At 36.5% G+C, this 21483-nt stretch overlaps 2 protein-coding genes across 2 annotated transcripts; one reads left to right on the top strand and one right to left on the bottom strand.

The window, feature by feature from the left end:
• Positions 1-925: 925 nt before the first annotated feature.
• Positions 926-8970, bottom strand: LOC128999723 (probable 26S proteasome non-ATPase regulatory subunit 3). The gene is made up of 2 exons (XM_054426372.1): positions 8801-8970; positions 926-2515 (listed from the first exon to the last, which is right to left on the bottom strand). The coding sequence occupies exon 2, from the start codon at positions 2496-2498 to the stop codon at positions 1005-1007; it is 1494 nt and encodes a 497-aa protein (XP_054282347.1). The 5' UTR covers positions 2499-2515; positions 8801-8970; the 3' UTR covers positions 926-1004.
• Positions 8971-11334: 2364 nt separating this feature from the next.
• On the top strand, positions 11335-20946 carry LOC128999725 (NADH dehydrogenase (ubiquinone) complex I, assembly factor 6-like). Its single transcript, XM_054426375.1, has 5 exons — positions 11335-11555; positions 14988-15210; positions 16295-16451; positions 17564-17799; positions 18485-20946. Exons 1-5 carry the CDS (start codon positions 11425-11427, stop codon positions 18668-18670), a joined length of 933 nt encoding a protein of 310 aa, XP_054282350.1. The 5' UTR covers positions 11335-11424; the 3' UTR covers positions 18671-20946.
• The last annotated feature ends 537 nt before the right edge of the window (positions 20947-21483 follow it).

Here is a 21483-nt window from a genome sequence, read left to right as displayed (position 1 = left end):
GTCTTCAGGATTTTTTTGTTTATTTAGGTTACACCAGTTTCTTACGATACGATGTCCAATTTTAATAATAAGTTTCGGTGGTTTCAGGCTCCATTCAACTCAATATAGAAAGAAGCTCTATCATTTCAAGCTATAGGAAAAGAGATATATAATATCATGAACACCATTTTTCACTGGCTGTACTTTACCACACTTTCAGAATGTACTTTAACACACATTTTCACTACCATAATTTTGTTAAACGTTAATTCCTCATCCGACAATTCCATAACAACGACTGACTTGTTTCTTTGCTAACCGAGTCAGTGGCGTATTTCCTGCTTCCACTGTAGCAACCAGTAAAAAATATCTGACTCAGATTAACCAAGCGCCGAAAATCTGAACAGATTCTGAATATGAATCGGCGTGCACTCTGGACGTACCGTAATGTGGGAAGATGGGTAAACTTTTTCTGCCTGTTTGATTATCACAATCCATCTCGGTTTTCAAGTTAGGCCCAAGTATATGAAGGAATAATTTATATCTGAACTATTGAGCCTTATATTGTATAACAGAGAGAAGTGCAACTATCAGCAGATATGACTTTAAACTATGTTTCAGGATAAACGATTTTTGTGCTCTAAACCTAGACCAGCATCATTCCACAATATAACAGTAATGACTATTTTAAAATTATAACTTTTATTAAAAATTTTCAAAAAGTTAATATGATTAGTTTTCTACCAAAGTAACAGAAGAAATTAATTGTAATAAAGGAAGTTGTAATGGGGCTTCAATGGATTTAAAATGATAAAACTAGATACTTTAACTCTACTTTACTTTTAAGGTACAAGTCTTACCATAAGACCTACGGTAATAGCTTATTATGCACCTTGTAATAGCCTTTAGGGAAATTCGCTAAAAATGATAATAACCATTTATTAAATTAAACATAAATATTTTTTATTGTGAACTATGACAAAGTGAAATTAATACAAAAAAACCTTGATGATGCAGTTGAGGACTTAAGGGAAACCATCATCATCCTCTTCAGCCATTTCCTTGGCCAACTCCAAGTCTTGCTGCTCTCTTTCCCTGCGTTCTTCAGCAGACTCCAAGTCCTTCCCATAAGATTTTGGAGGGTATCTCATGGCCTTCACACTCTGGTTGTGAAGATCCAAGCAGAACGATATCCTCTGATGGAAAGCCAACTGAGGTTCTCGTGTGCAGTAGATATCTGTTGCTTCTTTGCTCTGCATGTAGCCATGTTCGGGGTCCAAGGTTGCTTCTATCACTCCGTCTCTAATAGCTTTAGCTACAATGAACTCAGCATCTTCGGGAGAATCAAGAGACAACTTGCGAGCGATGTTGGCAGGTGTGATGCGAGAGTAAGACAGCCCAATGCTTCTGATGGCAGTCTTGATGACGTTGTGACGAAGACGCAGAATCAAAGTAAAAGTGTGATCTGCACGGAATTGAGGTCCAAAATTTTCCAATACCTCCCCGAATCTTTGCAGGTTTCCCAATCGAACAGCTTGTGTAAGCTGAAAGTACGGAGCCAAAGACCGTCGAAGAGCTGCTTGCCGGAATATCTGACGGTCTGGTATGTCCCCCAACAGTAGCTCCACAGTTACTGCCAACTTTTGTGAGGTCTGTCTAAATCCTACAGCAGTGGTTTGAGGAGCTTTGCGCATGGCTTGAACCAAATGTTTATGAGCGGCAGAGTATTCCAGTCTTGCCGCCTTAATGCAACCCAGGTAGTAGAGAAAACGGGCCCACTCATTATTGCTAGCATTTTCAGGAAATACAGACTTGGAAACCAACTTGTCAGCTTGATCATACAGATTGTAGTGAAGGTAATTTCGAAGCAAGCAATTAATCAGGACTGCCTGACCCTCGAAGTCGTTCCGAAGGGTTGCTGTTCTCAAGCGAGCATGCAAGAAACCTCTAATTTTATCTAGCTGATTAGTCAATTCGTACGCTCTGGAGTGATAGAAATAACATTTAGCAGTTACAAGATCCAAAGTCCTGCGGTTCTGAGCTGTTACTTTGTTCATCAACAAGTCAGAACACTGCACAGCTTCTTTGTACTTCTCTCCATCAATGAGTTTTACAAGGACTAAAAGGTGGAGGTAGCCATCAATCTCTGGTAGTAAGGGAGAAGACGAGCTCTTTCCACTGCGCATCTTCAACTGATTGGTGCTTTCTTCCATTGGCTCATCAACAAAGTTGAGAAGTGCATCTTTCTCTGAGGTGGAATGAGTGTAAAACCCAGAAATAAGATTTCTCAATACCACTGGGTTCAACTTCCTGCGAGTGTTGGGCAAAGCACGGAGAACTCGCAAGATAAATCGAGGTTCCTTGGTCAAGACGGCCTTCTCTATCTGTCGTGTGTGTTCTCGGATTTCTTGGACACTTAGATTATCCACATCCTTTTTATCGACAGTTTCGTTTTCCCCACTTGGACTGTCCACATTTTTCATCTCAACATCAGCAACTTGTTCCGTTGCAGCCGGCATGATGGTAGTTGATTAACCTGCAAAAAGCATTATATTAAAAACATTACAAAACTAAGGTGGAAATTGATATAGGTCTCAATTTAAAAACTACTTTGTGAATAAAAACAAATGTAAGAAATATGTTGTAATTAACTAATATTTATCAGAGATTGGAGAATACAGAGATATAAATCGAGTCAATTAGTATGATAGTGCGAGGTATGAGGGAAAGGCTCCTGACAGCACTGAGTCACATCTCTAGATGAGCTAGCGGTATTAAATCAATCCAACAGCAAATAATTGTTGAAATGACTGTAACATAACAAAAGCAGAAGTGTGGGAATGGTTCTTGTGCACACGCACATCCCTCATGCCACTCTAATTGTCTCGATATATACAGGGTGTACCTTAACAACCTGTATCGATTTTGTGGGATTGTTTCTTGTATAGAGACAATACATTTTGCAATATAATCATGAGCCTCCAATGCCTAGTTTTCCGTCTTGCTATCTGTTTGTATGCGTTTTTTTACAAATTTCCTCATAGCTCCTCAACGCTTTAAATTTGGTACAAACATGTAAAACTACGTTACATACAACTTAAAAAGAAAGTATTTTAAAATTTTTTACCATTTCAAAATGGCGGCTTTAAAAAAATGTAAATCTTTAATATCCCAAAAATGAATTTTATTAAAACACAAAGACTAATAAAAGTTACTGGATATTAAAACAAATCTAATGACTTCTAAATTACAAAATCACTTAACAAAATATTTTAATAACTAACAAAGTGTAAGACATTTAAAATGTTTCATTATGTGGACTTGCGCAAATGATATCGTAGTTTTTTTAAGCCCAAATTTTAGTTGTACGTAATCAAACCTTTTTACGATTGAACCAGCAACATTTAGATTTGATGGAAAACGCTGTAGTATTCCCTCTGCTACTTGGCAAATTACCTTGTGCCAGATTATTAAAAATGCACCATAGCTATGTAAGCCTTATGTTTTGTACCCCAGGCATTTCAACCTTTTTTTGCCAACACCGGACAGTCCAGCCATAAGTGTTCAGAGGTTTCTATCTCGTTTTTGCAGAACCTGCATTCATCTGTCTGTGACCTCCCTATGGATCTAAGATGTTTCCTAACAGGTCCGTGTCCAGTTTGCATCCCTACTAGTAAGCTGGTGTCCCCCTTATTTAGGCTCAGTAAGCCCTTCCAGTCTTTCATTGAGGGGTCTATTAGTGTTTTTGAAACCCCTCAGTCCTGGTTTGGTCTTCCAAGCCTCTGCCTTCCGCACCTTTACTCAGTCTCGGACTTTGGCTACTCCAGAATTAATCGCCTAATCAGGGTACCACAGTAGGGCTGCACCCCTCCTGGCCAATGCATCAGCTTTCTCACTCCCCTCATGCCCCGTTTTAACTTGATTCTGCTTTGCTAGCGTTTTTGAGTGTTTTTACACCCCTTTACTGTTTGTTTACATTCAATACTAAACAGACAAAACCACATACGACGCCATGAGAGCAAAATCAGAGTTACAATATGCAATAACTAGATTTTTAAAAGAAAATTGACATTTTGTTGCTGTCTAGAAAATACAATAAATCAACTACGATACATAAACTATTAATCACATCAACATAAATTATAAAACTAGCCTAAATAGAATTAATTTGTACGTAAAATATCAGTAACAGAAGCTAGGCCACTGCCGACATGATCGTCCTCATTCCAATCCTCATTCCTCATCAACGTCTGTTAATGAATGTGCCATAGTGCATAATCCCATTGTGCCTTAAAGTGAAAACGTACCACAGTGCATAATTTCATGTAGGGTGTACAGGGGTAATTGGGATCAGGGGATGTAAAAATAAAATTTTTTTGAAAAAAAAGTTAAAACCAAGTGATTTTAGAAAGCTAAAACTTTCTCTTTCTATATATAATTGTTTGAAATGTAAAAATTTATTAATATTTTTTATGAATTTTTGAAATTTGGCCTGTAGATCAACTTTTTATCAAATTGATCGGTAATTTTTCTTTTTGTTCTAGATTACTGCCAGTTTTTAAAAAAGTTTAATGAGAAATGGAGTTTTTATGAACTTTTTACGGAGAATCTAAATTTGGAAACAAAATTGCTCTAGGACTTAAGAAGAAAAGGTTACAGCTGTGATCCCTTTCACCCATGAATATTGCATTATGGGGTAATTGGGATCACGGGTGTTGGGGCAATTGGAATCACCGTGATTCAAAGCCTAAATCAATGCCAAAAAATATCAATTGGCCAAAAAAGACTGAAAAACGTTCATTTTTATGTGGAAACCACTTATTTAAACTAAAGGTATGTATAAATGCTAGTAGGCCTATTTTATTTTTATTTTATTTTAGTTAGGCATAATTATTTACACTATCTACAAAAAAAATTCAAATTTAAGTCCCGACAGACCGTACAAAAAAGTTCATAATTCAAAAACTATTTAAGATTAAATAAAAATGTTTATTGTTCCAGAAAGCTTATCAAATGTTGTATATCCCAATAGCCCCAATTCTGATTATATTGCATTATATGGGTAGTAGGTAGTAGTTTGAATGGGTAGTAGGAGCTGTGATCCCAATTACCCCAAGTGTGTGGGGCAATTGGAATCAAGGACAGAGTTTTTTTTGTGTTTTTTTTTTGTATGTTAGAATTTATTTTAATAATCAGAAAAAATACTATGTATGAAGAAAGAGCTTATTAATACTTAAAATTTGAAAGTTATTGAAGTATTCACTCAGATGTTATAGAGGCCTAAAGTTGAATTATATGATTTTCTGGTCCCTTTTACCCCTGTACAGCAACTAATACATGATGTTACATAATCTAATCTAATCTAACCTAACCCAACCTTAATATTAATGTTTAAATAACATTTTATGTCATAAAAGGCATGTGAGGAAGATAGGTCGGACTTTATGCGGATTCGTGACTGTATTAAGTCCTTTGAAAAGAGATTAGATTAGGTAAGTTAAAGGTTAGGTTATAATGAACCGACTCATTAATTTAAGGTAGGTACTTGCTTAAGTGCTTTTTTGATATCGCTATTTCATTTTGTTTCACCCACTATTTAATTGTGCAAAAACAGTCTGGAAGTAGAATAAATTAATGAGTTGGTTCATTACAACCTAACCTTTAAGTACCTTCCTAATCTAACCTCACTTTAAAACACTTAAAAATACAGTCACGAATCCGCATAAAACCCGACCTACCTTCCTCACATGCCTAAATAAGAACTGATTAGGGTGAAGTGTGACCTAAAAATCATAAAGTTCATCTTTAAAATTTTTTTTCTCGGTTATTTCTAAAGCTAGAAACTTGAAATTTTTAACACTTAAACTTTGGAAATACAGTAGAACGTCGATTATCCGAATTAATTGGGGATTGGGGTTGTTCGGATAACTGATTTTTCGGATAATCGGTCATTGACGGGAAAAATACGGGGAACGGGAAATGACGGGAAGGGATAGCGGCCGGCGGCGATTTGCCGAATTCGCGTCTGTGGATACTGTACAATAATATAAATTTGATTAATTATAGAGATGTGCGAGTACTTGAGATTTTGAGTTCGAGTCGAGTGCGGCCTTGAAACTCGAGCTTATTATTTAACTCGGCAGTTTCGATTCGAGTTTGGTTTAAACTGGTAAAAAATCAATAAAAAAAATCAATTTGTTAAAATGTAACTTGTGTTTAAATGAAATACTGAATAATATTTACTACTGTAGATTCTACAGAAATACAAATATTTTTACAGTGTAGAAATAAGCAAGAGGTAGTTGTCCTAACCTATTTTTTTAGCTGTTACAACAGAATAGGTCAACTCAAAGCAGTCGCCGGCGACTGACTGGCAATGAAAAACAATAGAAGGGAAGGAGGGGTTGTGCAATGACCTCGAAGTGAGCGGCGTAACAACAGTGAATGAAGTAGGGGTTTGGGGGGAAGGGGGAGGGTCAGACCTTTGAGCTATATTTAGACTTTCACCACTTAGCAGCCGTGCGGTGGCGTAGCGCTACGGCCAGTCGTGATTGGCGCGAGATTTTATTGATTTTTGCTTCTTTCTTCCTTTCGGTTAACCGACGTTTCGGATGACCGGGCTTCGGATAATCGACGCTCTACTGTATCTTTATTGGTAAAAAAAACCAATGTGATAAACTTATGCTTTCACTATTTTTTTTTTACTTACAAAAAATGCCTGCCAGCTGTCACACTTGCCCCATGGGGTCGGGGCAAGTGTGATAGCGGCCTCTATAAAATCATGTATCTCTTTTAATGGTAAATGGGGCAATTGTGATAAATACCCAGTTAGTGCTCTTTCAGGAACGTTTTGATTTAAGTCCCTATCATTCTTACTTTTTGAGATACCGTATTTACAAAATGAAATGAAGACGTACAAATCTGCGGAAATTTGTAAAAACTTGCATCAGATCACACAGATTAACACGTTCGCGGCGGCACGTCAAATGGCGGGCGTATCCCAGGTGCGGCGCAGCCCTCAGCATCGAACAAACCCGATTGCCGCGTGTGATTGGCTTTCCAATTTCGGTCTGACAAATAGCAAATAACGTGCGAGGATGTCCTGCTTTACAACGAGAGTCGACGAAGTTCGCTAAACACCAACAGACAGCAGCACTGCTTGTAACGGAGCCGGTCCCATTGGAATTGTATTGCCAAATGGAGGGAAAAAGACGGGACAAAAGTAGAATTTTGAGATTGCCAGACGGGGATTTTACGGGGAAATTTACTACCAACCTACACCACAACAAAATACAGTACCGTAGGCCTATACTATTGAGCAGTGCTGTGCGAGGTTTCAAGTTTCTAGCTCTAATCCTGGCTTAAAAATAAATCATTTCGTACTGCATTGCAGCTTGGGAGCGATCGCACCCACCAGGATGGCATGAGGGTTCCGTATGGGAGCGATTGCTCCCATGCCGCCGCGAACGTGCTAACATCAGATTACATCTGATCACACTTGCCCCGGGTGTCGGTGTCACACTTGCCCCAGCCATTGAAAATTTCCGGGGTAAGTGTGACATGCGGTTTTAAATTTAATGATAACTTAAATTTGTACACGTTTTAAATACCGTATTTTTTTTCTAAAAGTTTAGCTTTTAGGCTCTTTAAAAATCTGAGTTTGATATAAATTGGTCAAAATTTAAAATACCGGGGTAACTACAAATTAAACAAAATTTCCGAACAAACTTCGATTTTGACCTAAAATGTCGGACTTATAAAAACCAATAAAATCAACATACAGTAGTTACTAAATTGATAAAAAAAAAAACTACGTAGGCCCGAACTAGATACCTTATATGTCAAACATTATTTCTATGACAAAACCAATTTTTTTCAGCGATTCCCAAAAACAAGATGGCTGGCTAAGTTATCACACTTACCCCGCTGTCACACTTACCTTACTCCACCCTATTTGGTTTCAAAACTACAGTAATTGATTTCATTCCGCATTAACTTAAGTCTAGCATAAACAGCTGTTTGCTCTCCTGCTCACTCAGTCCACAGTCCACATACCAACCCATCCAGACTAACTTACGCCTTATTACCATCAGTAATGCTCAATGAACCATAGATTCGTAATTTTAACCTTCGTTTTACAGCCACTTAGTAATCTCTCCGACAAAAACTAATTGCATTTTTGGATTCAGCGTGAAAAATACTGTAAGTAGACATCTAAAAATTACACGATATCGCATTGTAGATATATCAAATATTTGCCAAAGCAAAAATAGAATGAAGGTTTACTAGGCCTAGTTAAAAAAATATAGTTCTTAAAAAAATAAAGTTACTTTTAAAAGTAAAAAAATAAGCACAAACTTGGACAAAAATTTAGTGTCCCCGGCGACATTCGAACTGGAAACCCTTTGATCACCAGTCTGAGACGCTATCAACTACACCACGAGTAACACCGTTGGAATCTAACCGTCTCATTACGGTAACTTAATGGTGTTCCCTCAAGAGTAGAATGACGTCACGCCCCCCACTCCTTCGCACAAGAGGTTCTCGCCAGTTACTGATGGGGAAACAGAGATGCTAGGCCTATATACAAATTAGACCTACAGCTTAGCCTAGGTCTACTTATTCATTTAAACTTTAAACTTACCTGACAGAGTGCAATAATATTGGAGCAGTCATATGATATACCCTAGATCTAATAAAAATGCTCATTTTATATAAATCACCTCATGCCAACCTTATAAAACATAAAACAACCTTGGATATTCAAATAACAACCTTAAAAGTTGAAAAAGTAACACCTATGAAAACCCATAACACTTACTTTGTATGCTGGTTGTTTGTTGCGTTGAGATAACAGGCTATAAGAAATATTATGTATAATGGTTAGCTAAGTAATAAGGTCTGCTCTACATTTAGTTAGATAAATTTGGTCAAAATAAAAAAGTTATTTCAGTAAGACCCAAAGGTTCACACTATTATAATTCGATTTTGGTTAAGTTTATTAGGGTCGCGGGCAGTGTTTCCATCCGCAAGAAAAAAATATCCCTGGGCCAACGTCAAAAAATCCCTAGTTATCCCTAGTCCGTGTTCTAATAATCCCTCCAATTATCCCTCTTCATTAAATCTAGATAACTTATTATTTTTGCAGCAATACCAATGCATATCATGTATAGCCACCTAAAATATGGTAACTGGTGGTATTATTCTTTAATATCCCATATTATTTATAAAGTAATACCATATAAAAAACATTTTTGCACCATTAAAACCACGGCCATCTTTAACTCCAGGCAGGCCGCGGCCTGGTAGAATTGGCAACGTTGCAAGTACCGTAGTATTGTTTAGCCAGACGTCCCATACCCATAAGTTAACATGGAAATAAAACATAATGTAGAATCGAAAACCAAAACAATATAAGTTGAAAATCTATTTCTATACATTCAATGTGGAGTCAATATTTTCATAGCCCAGTAACCAAGCTTTCGTATTTATTATAAAAAATACATAAATATCATTATAGCTTAGCGTTCTCCAAACAAGCACCTTTTACAACACTATACTTGCAACGTTGCCACTTCGAAGGCCGCGGCCTCCGGCCTGGAATTAAAGGTAGCCGTGATTAAAAACTGCCTATGTGGTACAAAACAAGATAAATTAACTAAAAAAAATGAAACAAATAGTTATTTTTAAAATTTTATAAACTAATAATTTTCATTTACAAGTAATTACAATTGTTTCAAATTTCAAACTTATAGTCTTTTTCAAACATGGCCACCATGCATTGGTGAAAAGGTTACCAAGTTACTTTAACCAAAAAACATCATAGAAATCACCAGCAAACAAAATTAAAACGAAAACAAACATTCGACATTTTTGACACAGGGCACATGGCTACTAAGAAACAAATACAGTAATCTTAGATCCGCCATTACATTCCACCGACCGACTTGTCCTTCGCTTGTTTCGTGCAGTGTTGAGTGTTGGCTGTTACTCTTCCCCTTGTCTGTTCCGACTTTGAAACACTACGTCACTACCACTACCTACAACCATAGATAAAACATACTCCTTGAGGAGTATCTTCTACAATCGATTTGTTACCAAAATCTGGGGAAAAAGTAGTACAATCAATGCGTTACGGTGTCAATACCTTGCAAAATTAGCCAAAATAGGTCCTTGACGTTGTTGAAATACAGCCAAAATGTATTATTTAATCAATATTTAAATTTTATTAAGTCAAAGGCCTGAAATCCCTAGAAAATCTAAAAAATCCTTCAATTTCGCTGATTATCCCTAGTTATCCCTCAATCCCTTTTCAATCCCTCGAAGGCCCTAAATATCCCTAGAAAGGGATTTTTATCCCTCAAATGGAAACACTGGTCGCGGGGATGCGCTATGCGATATTGCGATGCGGATGCGATGCGATTTCCTGGGCCACAAAACGGAGTGTCATTCATTCACCATGGAGTAAGTTGGTTTAGAAGTCTCATAAAACAGTACTATAATAAGTTGTTTTTTTCAATTTAGGTCAAACTTTAATAAAACATGTACCGGTACTTTAATAACATTTACACTTATTATTTTTAAAGAAGACGGACTGTGATACTTTGCATGTATCACACTAGTATTTGCATATATTACACTTCACTTATTGTAGTTTTGCTCTTATTACAGTTGTAATCTTGTTAGTCTACGATAGTTATTTGATGACGTTCATCCATTGCGTGTGCTGTACAAAGCGCTTAATGATGAATACAAATTCTTGATTCTTGACTTTACTTTGAAAAGGCGACCATACGAAAGTAGGGTATTTTAAGCCAAGTATACAAGTATAACAGCTGATCTATCTAATTGTAGTATTTAGGTATCAACCGATAGGCTTGTTTGTTTCTAAAATGGTTTTCTCAAAGGTTCGTTGTATTTGTTAGCTTTATGTAGCTAATTTGAATAACAAAATTATAAACAATAAAACAACGTAAGATAAATTTGACATTGAATTCCACTTGAAAAAACTAATAAGGTATAACAATATAATATTCGATAAACAATTAATAATCATATTTAAAACTTTAACAATAAACCAAGTAAATTGCAGCAGTAAGAACTGTCGGATAATTTTGACAATGAATAACAAAATTGAATTAGGTCTCTATAATAATCAATGCGGAGGGAGTAATCACAATTCCTAGTGTACCTCGAAGTTGCATGTATTTTTTTTCTAGGCCATAACGCAGGCCTTAGCTTTAACAAATAAAAAAATTTAGCAGAAGAGAAAAACGTGAAATGATTGTGTTTTTGTTGTAGGTTAGATTAGATTTTCGGTATATATTTGAATTCGAATTGAATATTAATACTTCGGCCTAACTTAGTCTAGTCTAGGCTCATGCTGTGTTTTAGTTTGCCACTTGATATTATTTATTTATTCAACTCTCATGTTTAAAGATTTAAATGGAAAAAGCTATGTGCAAATGCGCTAGGTTAATACATTCACCAGTTTTAGGACATTGGCGTTCTATAAGATATTTCAGCTCAGCAACAAATGCTGGTTCTTCACACAACTACTGTTTGGATTTAGTAAGGTAAAATGTGTTGACTAGCAGTCAACTTCATCTATCTTAGGCCTTTTAAAAAATGGCTGCAATTCTGGATTGAACCTAACTTATCATAGGATTTTAGCTAGGCTAATATAATGAATCAAGATTCAATAGAAGTATAGTTCGATAGCGAAATAAGTAGGCCTTAGTAAGGGTAGGCCTACAGTTCGGCAGAGAACCTATGATTTATTATTGGTTACAATTTCAGTTTTACAGGCCAAAAATCGATTAAATTTTTTTACTCGCTAAAAATATTGAATGTAGGCCTAGGCCTTACTTAACTTAGGCCTATTACTATTTTAGAACCAACTTAAGTTATTGAATTTCATTTATTGTTGTTGGCCATTCAAAAAGTGGCCTGATTAACTTACCACTTACACAGTGCACTGTGACGTTGGGTCGCCGGATTTCTACCCCCGGATATTTACCCCCATGAAAAAACGCCTACGTCATTTTGACGTCACGAGGGGCGGGGCCTATACACGGTCGAGAAACAGCCCGCGACTGGAAATCTACCCCCGGACATCTATCCCCGGACATCTACCCCCAGACATCTACCCCCGGACATCTACCCCCGGAAATCTACCCCCGGACATCTACCCCCCGTGGTCAGCTCTGTCACGTATTGGCCAATATTCACTGTTGTAATTGATTTTATTGACTGTTTTATGTAAATCAACGGCTCTTCGGTTAGTAATGTGATATGTCATTGTCTTGTTTAACATTATCTAAGTTATCTTCCTAATGAAATAGGCTGTAACAGCGCTTTTTTACCCGAACTACTTCACCGATTAGGCTACTTCCTATTACTAGAGGGGAATTAATAATGAAATAATTAATTAATTTATTGATCAACCAGTGGCAGGCTTTTTATCAACATTTGATTGCACTGTATTCTAACCTCTAGTAATCAGAAAATAGCCTCTTTCAATGATATGTATTAAATTTCACGATCTGTGCTCGTGCATGCGCCGTTAGCTGTTACTGTATGTGAAAGTTGGCCAAACATTTAAATCACTGTCTAGAAATAAATCAAATGCTTAAGGGTCAAACTTTTGAAGGCCTTTTTCAAAATATTATATTCAATATAATATAATTAATTGATTGTAGAATAAGATATTTAGCGTAGTGACGAAAGTTGTTCTGAAAAGCTGGTGTACCAGAGAAACACTTAATAAAGACATTTTTATTTATTTACTAGCTGGCCCGACAGACGTCGTCCTGTCCTATGCTTTTATGTCAAATGCTTGTTCATTTTCAAGATCCTGGTTGATGTTCGTTCGCTACGCTCACTCACCTTTAGGTTGGAGCTCGTTCGCTGTGCTCACTTGCCTTCAGGTTGAAGTTCGTTCGCTACGCTCACTCACCTTTTGGTTGCAAATTAGCTGTTGTCATAAATTTAAAAAATATAATTGTGCTGCACCCTGTTGGTAAACTTATTAACTTTTAATGCTATTGAACATCACAGAATCAAATTGCTTAGTTAAACCAGCTGTTAATTTTCTTTAATTCCATTTAAATATGAGTACTCATAAGGTTAACATGGGAAACTCCAGAGCCACTGGGGCGGAGCCCTTTTGACGGATCTGCACCAAACTTTACACAAACCATCATTGAATAATGCTTAATAATGCCTGAAAGTTTCATTACAATCTGTCGAGCGGTTTCGGAGTCCATAAAGGACAAACATACAAACAAACATACATTGGATTTTATATCTATAGATTTATATAGTTTTAATTACCATTTTGCGTTGCGCTAGATCTTAAGATTTAAAATTACACCCCGATCATAAAAATCGGTGAAGTAGTTCGGGTGAAAAAGGGCTGTTGCAACCACTCCATTATATACTAACCGAAGAGCCGTTGATTTAACTTACATAAAACAGTCAATAAAATCAATTACAACAATGAATATTGGCCGATACGTGACAGAGCTGACCACGGGGGGTAGATGTCCGGGGGTAGATTTCCGGGGGTAGATGTCCGGGGGTAGATGTCTGGGGTAGATGTTGGGGGGTAGATTTCCAGTCGCGGGCTGTTTCTCTACCGTGTATAGGCCCCGCCCCTCGTGACGTCAAAATGACGTATGCATTTTTTCATAGGGGTAAATATCCGGGGGTAGAAATCCGCTACCCCGTGACGTTTAGACTTTGGAACAATTTAGCCTCCTCTAAAACAAGGCCAAGGGTGGACAAAGGTTGGCCTTGTAGACATATATCGCAGCCTACACGGTTTACACAATTGTTATTAACTTACTGTTATTACCATGGCAATAAGCCAGCCGGGGCAACGTTGCCCCACACCAAGGCCATGGCCTTGTAGTAGAGGAGACAACTTTTGTAAGAAGTTTGTAAATATTAGTTTTAAATAATATGTAAATAAATAGTAAGTTATGTTATTGTGCCTCTGACGCAATCTATCCGACATCGTCGGTCAAGGATTAAGGACACAAGTATCAAGTAGGCCTAAGTATTGTTTAACTTAAGTTAGTTTCCTTTGTGTCTATCTACGCCATTGGCATTTTATTAACGTTTTGAGAGGGAATGGTTCAGACCCAGGTCTTGAGCAGCAAACCTAGTTATGCCTACTCGCTAAACCTAATGTTAACTTATTTAAATAGATGTAAGTGATAATCCAATTAGGCAAATGGAAATTCGCAAACATAGAAATTTCCTATGATAATGTAGGCTTATGGTAGGTTCTCTGGGGAACTGTCTAAATAGGGGAGCGAGGGGGTCTAATGGTAGAGTGCGGGCCTTCGGAGCCCGAGGTCCGGCATTCAAATCCTGCCAAATCAACAATGGATTTGATCTATGTGATAATGCCGCGACCCTCTAGGCCTGAAGTAATGTGTAAAATAGCTCCGTGCTAGAACCGGGGCGTGAAAGCGGGGCTTAATAAAAGGGTGGAAACTCCTGTAAGTACCTGCTTACTGCTTACTCTCCCAATTTTAGGATTTAGTTAATGAATTTCTGAAAAAACTCTTGGAATTTGTTTTAAACTTTTGCTAAGCATAACTTACTGTCCCTGTGTCAGATGACATCTCAGCTGATTGTTATTTTTATGCCTATTAACTTATTATTGTTTTCAACTTACTAATCTTAAATTAATGGTTTAGTAATTTGTAAGCGAAACTTTTTATCAATTATCAATTATTTAAGATGGGGACGCCACTATGTGCGTATTTTAACCCAAATATGAGTGAAGGATGAGTGTAGGATGAGTGGCAACTTTGGTAGGTACCTGAATCCATTACATTGACGAACATCTACAGTAGGCCTAAATGATTGGGCTATATCAAAAATATAATAAAAAACAAACTTTCATATCAATTGTAACAAGCGATAATTGAGATTGAGTCGGCTATAAATGTTTTCCGAATAGCTTTACTTACTTATTTTTTAACTTGTTTTAGGAAATACGATTATGAAAATTTTCTCAGTAGTTTATTGCTGGCAAACTCCGTGCGTTCAACAGCATTTGCAGTAAGGAGCTTCAATGTTGAAATATCCAAAGTCCAAGACCAAGTGAGCAACCACCAGTTGGCCCAAATGAGGTTGAAGTTTTGGCTGGAAACAATTGATAGTTTATTTAAGAATCAAGTACGGGAACATCCTGTGGCCCAAGAACTTCACAAGGTAAGTTGATTATCATGTCTAGGCATATAATTTCAATGCGGTAGCTGAGTGTTTATAGTCGTCATCTTACAACTTAATCAGAAATTCGCTGGTTGGATCCCGAGAAAAATCAATCGCTTATTAATTGTTTGTGTGTTTATCTTTGCCTTTGGCATTTTTAACTTTTTTTTGGGAGAAACAGTCCTAACCCTGGTCTTGATAGCTTTAATTTGGCATCATTAATTTATAGCCCGGTGACAAATTGCAGTTGGGTCTAAAAACGATCTCGCTTGAAACCAAAACAGCGTCCTTCATATTTGAAGACAAGCACTAAAACCACTCGGCTATCTAGACAATTATTTTATATTAGATACTGAATTTTGCTTTCTTTGTCTATTTGGCTTCTAATAAATGATCCTGGATGAAAAAAATCCAACAGAAAACAGACAAGTCTAATTAACTTAGACGAATCTTTGTATGCCACTTTTAACCAACACATTTTTACACTGTAAATGTCTTGTTCATAATTTTATGAAGGCTATGCTTCTTACTTGTAAAGATTGAGTTCTGTTTCTAGATTAGTACCAGTACCAACAACCTATACCGGTAGTTAATTTTGATCAGGAACCGGTAATAGTACTAACATCGAAAAAGATAAGCCTAACAACTCATTCTACTTGTTATGTTTGAGGTCAAGGGGAAATTATTCATGTGTTTGAGATTGATTTTTAAAACCTGTGAATTGGATATACTATTGCCATAATCTGGAGCGGTCATGGGTGTTTAAAATGTTATTTCAATAGAGTTAAATGGTTACTAAGTTCAATAGTTTGACAATTCAATTTTTTGATTTTTGTGTTCAGGCGCACCCTATAAACCATAACCTCTTTCACACAATCCTCAGACCCAGATAAAAAATCTTAATATTTAAACTTGTTATTGCCACTAGTCTATGTAGTAAAATTCATTAGTCTCAGTAAATAAAACAATATAAATAATACCCCTATACCTCTATACCCTCTATACCTTGTTTACTCAATTCCCTTTTTAAAATATGCAACCTACTTAGATCAACTAAAGTAAGCTACCTAACTGTTTGTTTCAGGCTATAGGAAGGCATAAACTGCAAAAGACACATTTGAAAAACCTAGTGTTGGCCCGAACCAACCAGCTTTCGAGTACATTTCCTAATCTGGAGGCGATGGAAAAGTATGCTGAATTATCTGTTTCGTCAATTTACTACATGCTATTGCAAGCATCAGGCAAGGCAACCTAAATAACTTTTGGGTAACTTCAATTGTTTGTTTTTGGACATTTTTTTTAGGTTAAACACTCATCTGCCACAAATACTTGTTGTGATGTCTACTCTGTGACTGTCCAGTCATTGTATCAGTAGTACAACCATTGACTCTGTCTTTTACATTATTGTAAAATGTTTACTGACATTAAAGATTGATTTGATATGATTTAGTGTTAGCCAAAAACTCAAAACCTTCAGAAATTCTCTGAAAAATGTTTGCAGTGTACTAAAGTAACCCTGAAAAAACTGATTTATTGGTGAGTTAAATGAAAATTCAGTCAGAAATTAGAGCAAATAAAAAATGGCTGAACTAAAGTTTACCTCTGAAATTTTGTTTTTGCATGGTAAATTTGAACACACACTGCAAATTGTGCACAATACATCCTTTATTCTATCAAATGGAAATTTCCCCCTTAAGAGTCCTTGGATTGGTCGGATTTGCCTTGCCAGGAAAGCAACGTTATTCAAACAGCCGCTGAAGAATTATTTACCATCACAAAATACCAAAGTGATTGTAATTTAAATATCCAGGGCGCTATAAAATAAGAAATTTTTTGTTAGTAGTTTTGTAACTTTTTAATGAGTTAGCACAGCTAAGCTCAAAGGATTCTTAACCACGATACAGTCTGGTCCTTGCTCCAAGTAACTTGTATTTGTTTCCCAAAATGAAGCATTGTTTAGTTGCACAGAGCTTTATTTAACAGACTGTAACTGCACTTTAAGAGCTGTAACTGCAAGCTTTGACTATTAATACAACAACTTCTGTATCCAATAGTCAATGCTGCAAGTTACTGAAGGCCTGAGACTGCATGTACACGGTGGAATTCTACAATGTCAACATCTATGATATGTGCCTACATTTTATTGGGGACTATGTAGAAAAGTACCGTAGTATTTTAAATCATCTTTCAAATGTATATACTGTAGCATATTTTTCTCCCTTTTACAAACCTTTTATTTGATTTAAAAACCTTCCTTACTTTCTGAAATAATAGCCCTTGCAATTTGAAATATGTTAAATGGTTTTTAAATTTAATAATTTAATACTTTATACAGTTATAGTGTGTGTTTCAGGTATACAGAATGTCCATGCTGATCATGCTGCCAGTCATCTAGGTAAGGCGCAGGGGTTGGCTAACCTGGTACGCTCGTTGCCGCATCACTGTACGCGTCGTGACGTGCCACTGCCTCAAGACGTACTTGCGCGACATCGTGTGTCTCACGAGACTGTTTTACGAGGACATCGAGACCAGCCTGTGCGCGACGTCATTTTCGAAGTAGCCTCTCGAGCCAAGCAACATCTTGATAAGGTAACTTTGTCCTTTTGTTTTTTTGAGATTGAATGAAGTTTAACTAATTGTTTGGCTAAATAAAAGTCAGTAAGCAAGTCTAAGGTGTATCATTTTTCAACCATCTTTGAATTACTTTTGTAATTTATTGTTGCTGTGGACTGTGAAGACAAGTCTAATTCCCTTCTAGTTTTTTCTTAAATAAAATTCCTTTGCATAGGCTACTTCAACAAAAACTGTTTTAGTCAATGTTGTTATACCTCGTCTACAACCCTATCAGAATTTTTTACAAAGTTTTAATGTTTCAAAAAGACATATTGAACACCAGACAATTTATGAAAAATATTTTCAGAAACTTGGGGTTAAAATTTCTTTTCTCATTTATTTAACAACATTTAACCAACCACATCCCTGGACTGAGGTATGTTGGGGATGGAGAATCATTGAAGTTCCCTCTTTCTACATGTATACGGTACTATTGGTCCAAGGTACAACAGTTTTCCTATTGCACTGATGAACTACGGTTCTGCCTACTGATTCTGCTTTTATGAAAAGTCATTGTTCTAAATACTGTATAAACATTGGACAGGTTTAACTGTTAACAAATCAAATAACATATAATTTTAATTCAAATGTTTAGAGGGAGAAAACTTATGATAAATTAAATTCCTCCATGAAAGTTGATTACTATTATGTATTGTTACAGGCTAGAAGCTTGAAGGATAAAGTACCTGAGGGCACATTTATCTTACTTCTACCTGCAGCCTCCACCTCTTGGTTTCTGGATCAGCTGCAGAAGTTTGACTTTGACGTGTTTCACCCGAAACTGCAGAGGAGACATCATCTCTTACCTTGGACATTGTACTTGAACAAGTTTCTGAAGCGATATTAGCCTGGTTTGTTACTCAGTTAGGCTGTTAGGTGGACTTTGTTGCAAATATCTGGATGGAATGTTTATAATAGTTATTTGTGTACAGTAACTAGTGGGCAAAGTGTCACTTTGCTGCACACAAGAGAAATTTTTAACTCGAGAAGGTTTCTCTAGTGCAGCAAAGGCAGTTTGCACTTGTTTGTGTTACACATTATATTTTTCCTACAGTTACTATAAATAATTAGTCTTTCAAACAATGTACAATACGTTTTTAAGGTTAGGTTAAATCCAAACATTGAACGAAATTGGAAACGCTGCACTAGCTGATCGTAGTCGTAGTATCTTTAAGTGTTGCCAACTTATTTTCAAGTGTATACATATTATGTGCATAATAAAAGCACACTGTTTTATGTTGTTTGGTTGGAATACTGGTGTGCGCCAAAGTAAAATCCGTGCGACAAAGTAAGGCTTTTTGTACTATAATCTGTTTAATGAAGCCCACTTTGTCGGGTGACTGTAGGAAATAGTTATTTGTGTAACTAGTGGGTAAAGTGGCACTTTGCTGCACAGGAGAGCAATGTTTACGCACGAGCCGCAGGCGAGTGTGGAATGATCTCGAGTGCAGCAAAGGCCTTTTGCACTCGTGTTACACATTATATTTTTCCCACAGTCACTATAAAGCATATAAATAATTAGTCTTTCAAACACTATACAGCACGTTTTTAGGTTCAGCTGGCAACACAAATAGGTGCCCTAGAGAAAGTAGTACCCGGTCCGTATCACTCCGCTATTTTTCCTCGGCAAGAAATGTGCTCCGCGTTTTGAGAATATAGTTCCGTATGTTTTTGTAATTTGAAGTGGTTTCCGCGTCCAAAAAAGTGCTTTAAAGGAATTTTCTTGTTTATTAAGATCGTAGGAATGTTTTAAAAACGTTTAAAAGAAAAGTCCAGAAATACCGAAACTATAAACACGAAATGACAGGTTAAATCGTAGTTATAATAGTCAATCAGCTGCTCATAGTATTATTATCTTTAAGTGTTGCCAACCTATTTCCAAGCGTACACGAATTACGTGCATAGTAGAACCACGCTGTTTTGTGTCGTTTTGTTGGAATCCTGATGTGCGGCAAAGTATAAACCGTACGACAAAGTATAAACCGTACGGCAAAGTAAAAAATATGCAGCAATTAGCAGCTTTCTGTACTATAAACAGTACAAGGAAGCCAACTTTGTCGGGTGACTGTAGGAAAAATAATTTTAAGTCAAATAGAGAGGTATTTTGATTATTTTTACCATTCAAAACGGTGTTCCTAGTAAATCTTGTCATAAACAGAGCAACTAGGTAAGCTAATCATTGACATATTGCACTGAGGTAGCCTTGTCATTGGAAATTCATTACTTTAACCTATGCGAGTAAATCAAAAGTTAAATCTCATCTGCAAGGATTCAATAGTATTCAGTCTTTAGTCCACTTCTGCTAGCCACTTGTCAGTGAAATGGTGGCTGAGTAGATAGACACGCTGCACTGACATGTGTTTAGCTCTGAAGTTTTTCTATATGCGTGGGTTTGATTCCAGCATTAAGCATACTAATGTGGCCCTTAGCTGGTGAGAGGACCCACCATAAGTACGATAAGTAAACGATGTCCAGCATGGGTATAAGGTAACGTCATTATCCATTAGTGAGTTTAGTAAGGATTGCACACCTGTTTACACGATGGAATCGCCTCTGAATCGTCTAAATAAGCTTATATAGGTTTAGGTCACCAGTTTCCTTTCAAAACGTAAACGATCCTTAGGTAACTATGGGGACTACAGCTTCTTCGTGCTTGAAGAAAAGTTACACATCTTCATGCTAATGTCAATGTTTTGTCGTGCATATTTTAACCGTACATATTCCCTGTTTTATTATAAAATTATGACGAACTCTACATGAGAGGTATTCTTGACCTGAAGATGAGCTAGTTTTCTACAAGCACAAAATGGCTGTAGTTGCCATAGTACTACCTAAATTTCGTTTTGACAGCAAACAGGTAACCTACACCTGTTTAGTTTCTTTTTACACTAGTAAAGAGGAGGAGGATGAAGTGATCTCTTTTTGGGTTTTTATTTTAGTTAAATATCACATCGTTTACTAGGCCCATTATTCCATAAAATGGGAAACTGACTCCATTTTTTTTTTTTTAGTTTTTACGTCACATCCAGTATTTTGCAACAAGTTGTATTAGTATTTGTACATACCCATTTATATTGTTGAAATAAATCTGTTATAAGTTAATAATTGTCTTTTTTTACAAACTCCTGGACATGGTTTTTACTTCCTGTAAGTTATAAACCTATTGCTTTGATATTGTTTTTGATTAATTATCCTATACTGACTCTAATACGAGCTATGTCTGTTTGTCTGTCTGGAATATATATCACGAAACCTAACGGAAGGATTTTTACTGCATTTTGGAGTTAGGGACTTATAGCCGTGAAAATGTGATTGGTGACAGCCACTACCTCACGAAAATTCTAATTTCCCTACACAACTCATTTGAAAATTTTAAATTTAACATTAGCCTTATGGGTTGCCAAGTAAATGTGTTGGTTGAACAAAATAACAAGGAAAAGGTCAACAAAAGACTTGTAATATGTGTTTATAACAAGCCATCCACAGTATACTTAGGAAACTACAAAATACAGTAGCACAAAGAGTAAAACATCAGTTGTAACTATTGAGCAAAATTTACACTGAAGACTACTCAATATAGGGGATAAATTTCACTCATTGTCCCTCTCCCACCAAAACTTAATCTCCTTGTACTGAGGCATTCCCCCAAACTAATTACAT

This window comes from Macrosteles quadrilineatus, unplaced genomic scaffold, assembly GCF_028750875.1.
Source record: "Macrosteles quadrilineatus isolate MER2022 unplaced genomic scaffold, UCM_ALF_1.0 Scaffold_8__2_contigs__length_117827958, whole genome shotgun sequence".
Classification (NCBI taxonomy): Eukaryota; Metazoa; Arthropoda; class Insecta; order Hemiptera; family Cicadellidae; genus Macrosteles; species Macrosteles quadrilineatus.
This window is presented reverse-complemented; position numbering and strand designations above follow the sequence as displayed.

Excerpts from the sequence above, each read along its gene's own strand:
- LOC128999723 (XM_054426372.1), bottom strand. The coding sequence starts at position 2,498 with ATGCCGGCTGCAACGGAACAAGTTGCTGATGTTGAGATGAAAAATGTG.
- LOC128999725 (XM_054426375.1), top strand. The coding sequence starts at position 11,425 with ATGGAAAAAGCTATGTGCAAATGCGCTAGGTTAATACATTCACCAGTT. Across the intron at positions 15,211-16,294 it reads TGGCCCAAGAACTTCACAAG|GCTATAGGAAGGCATAAACT; the intron begins GTAAGTTGATTA and ends TGTTTGTTTCAG. Across the intron at positions 16,452-17,563 it reads CATGCTATTGCAAGCATCAG|GTATACAGAATGTCCATGCT; the intron begins GCAAGGCAACCT and ends TGTGTGTTTCAG.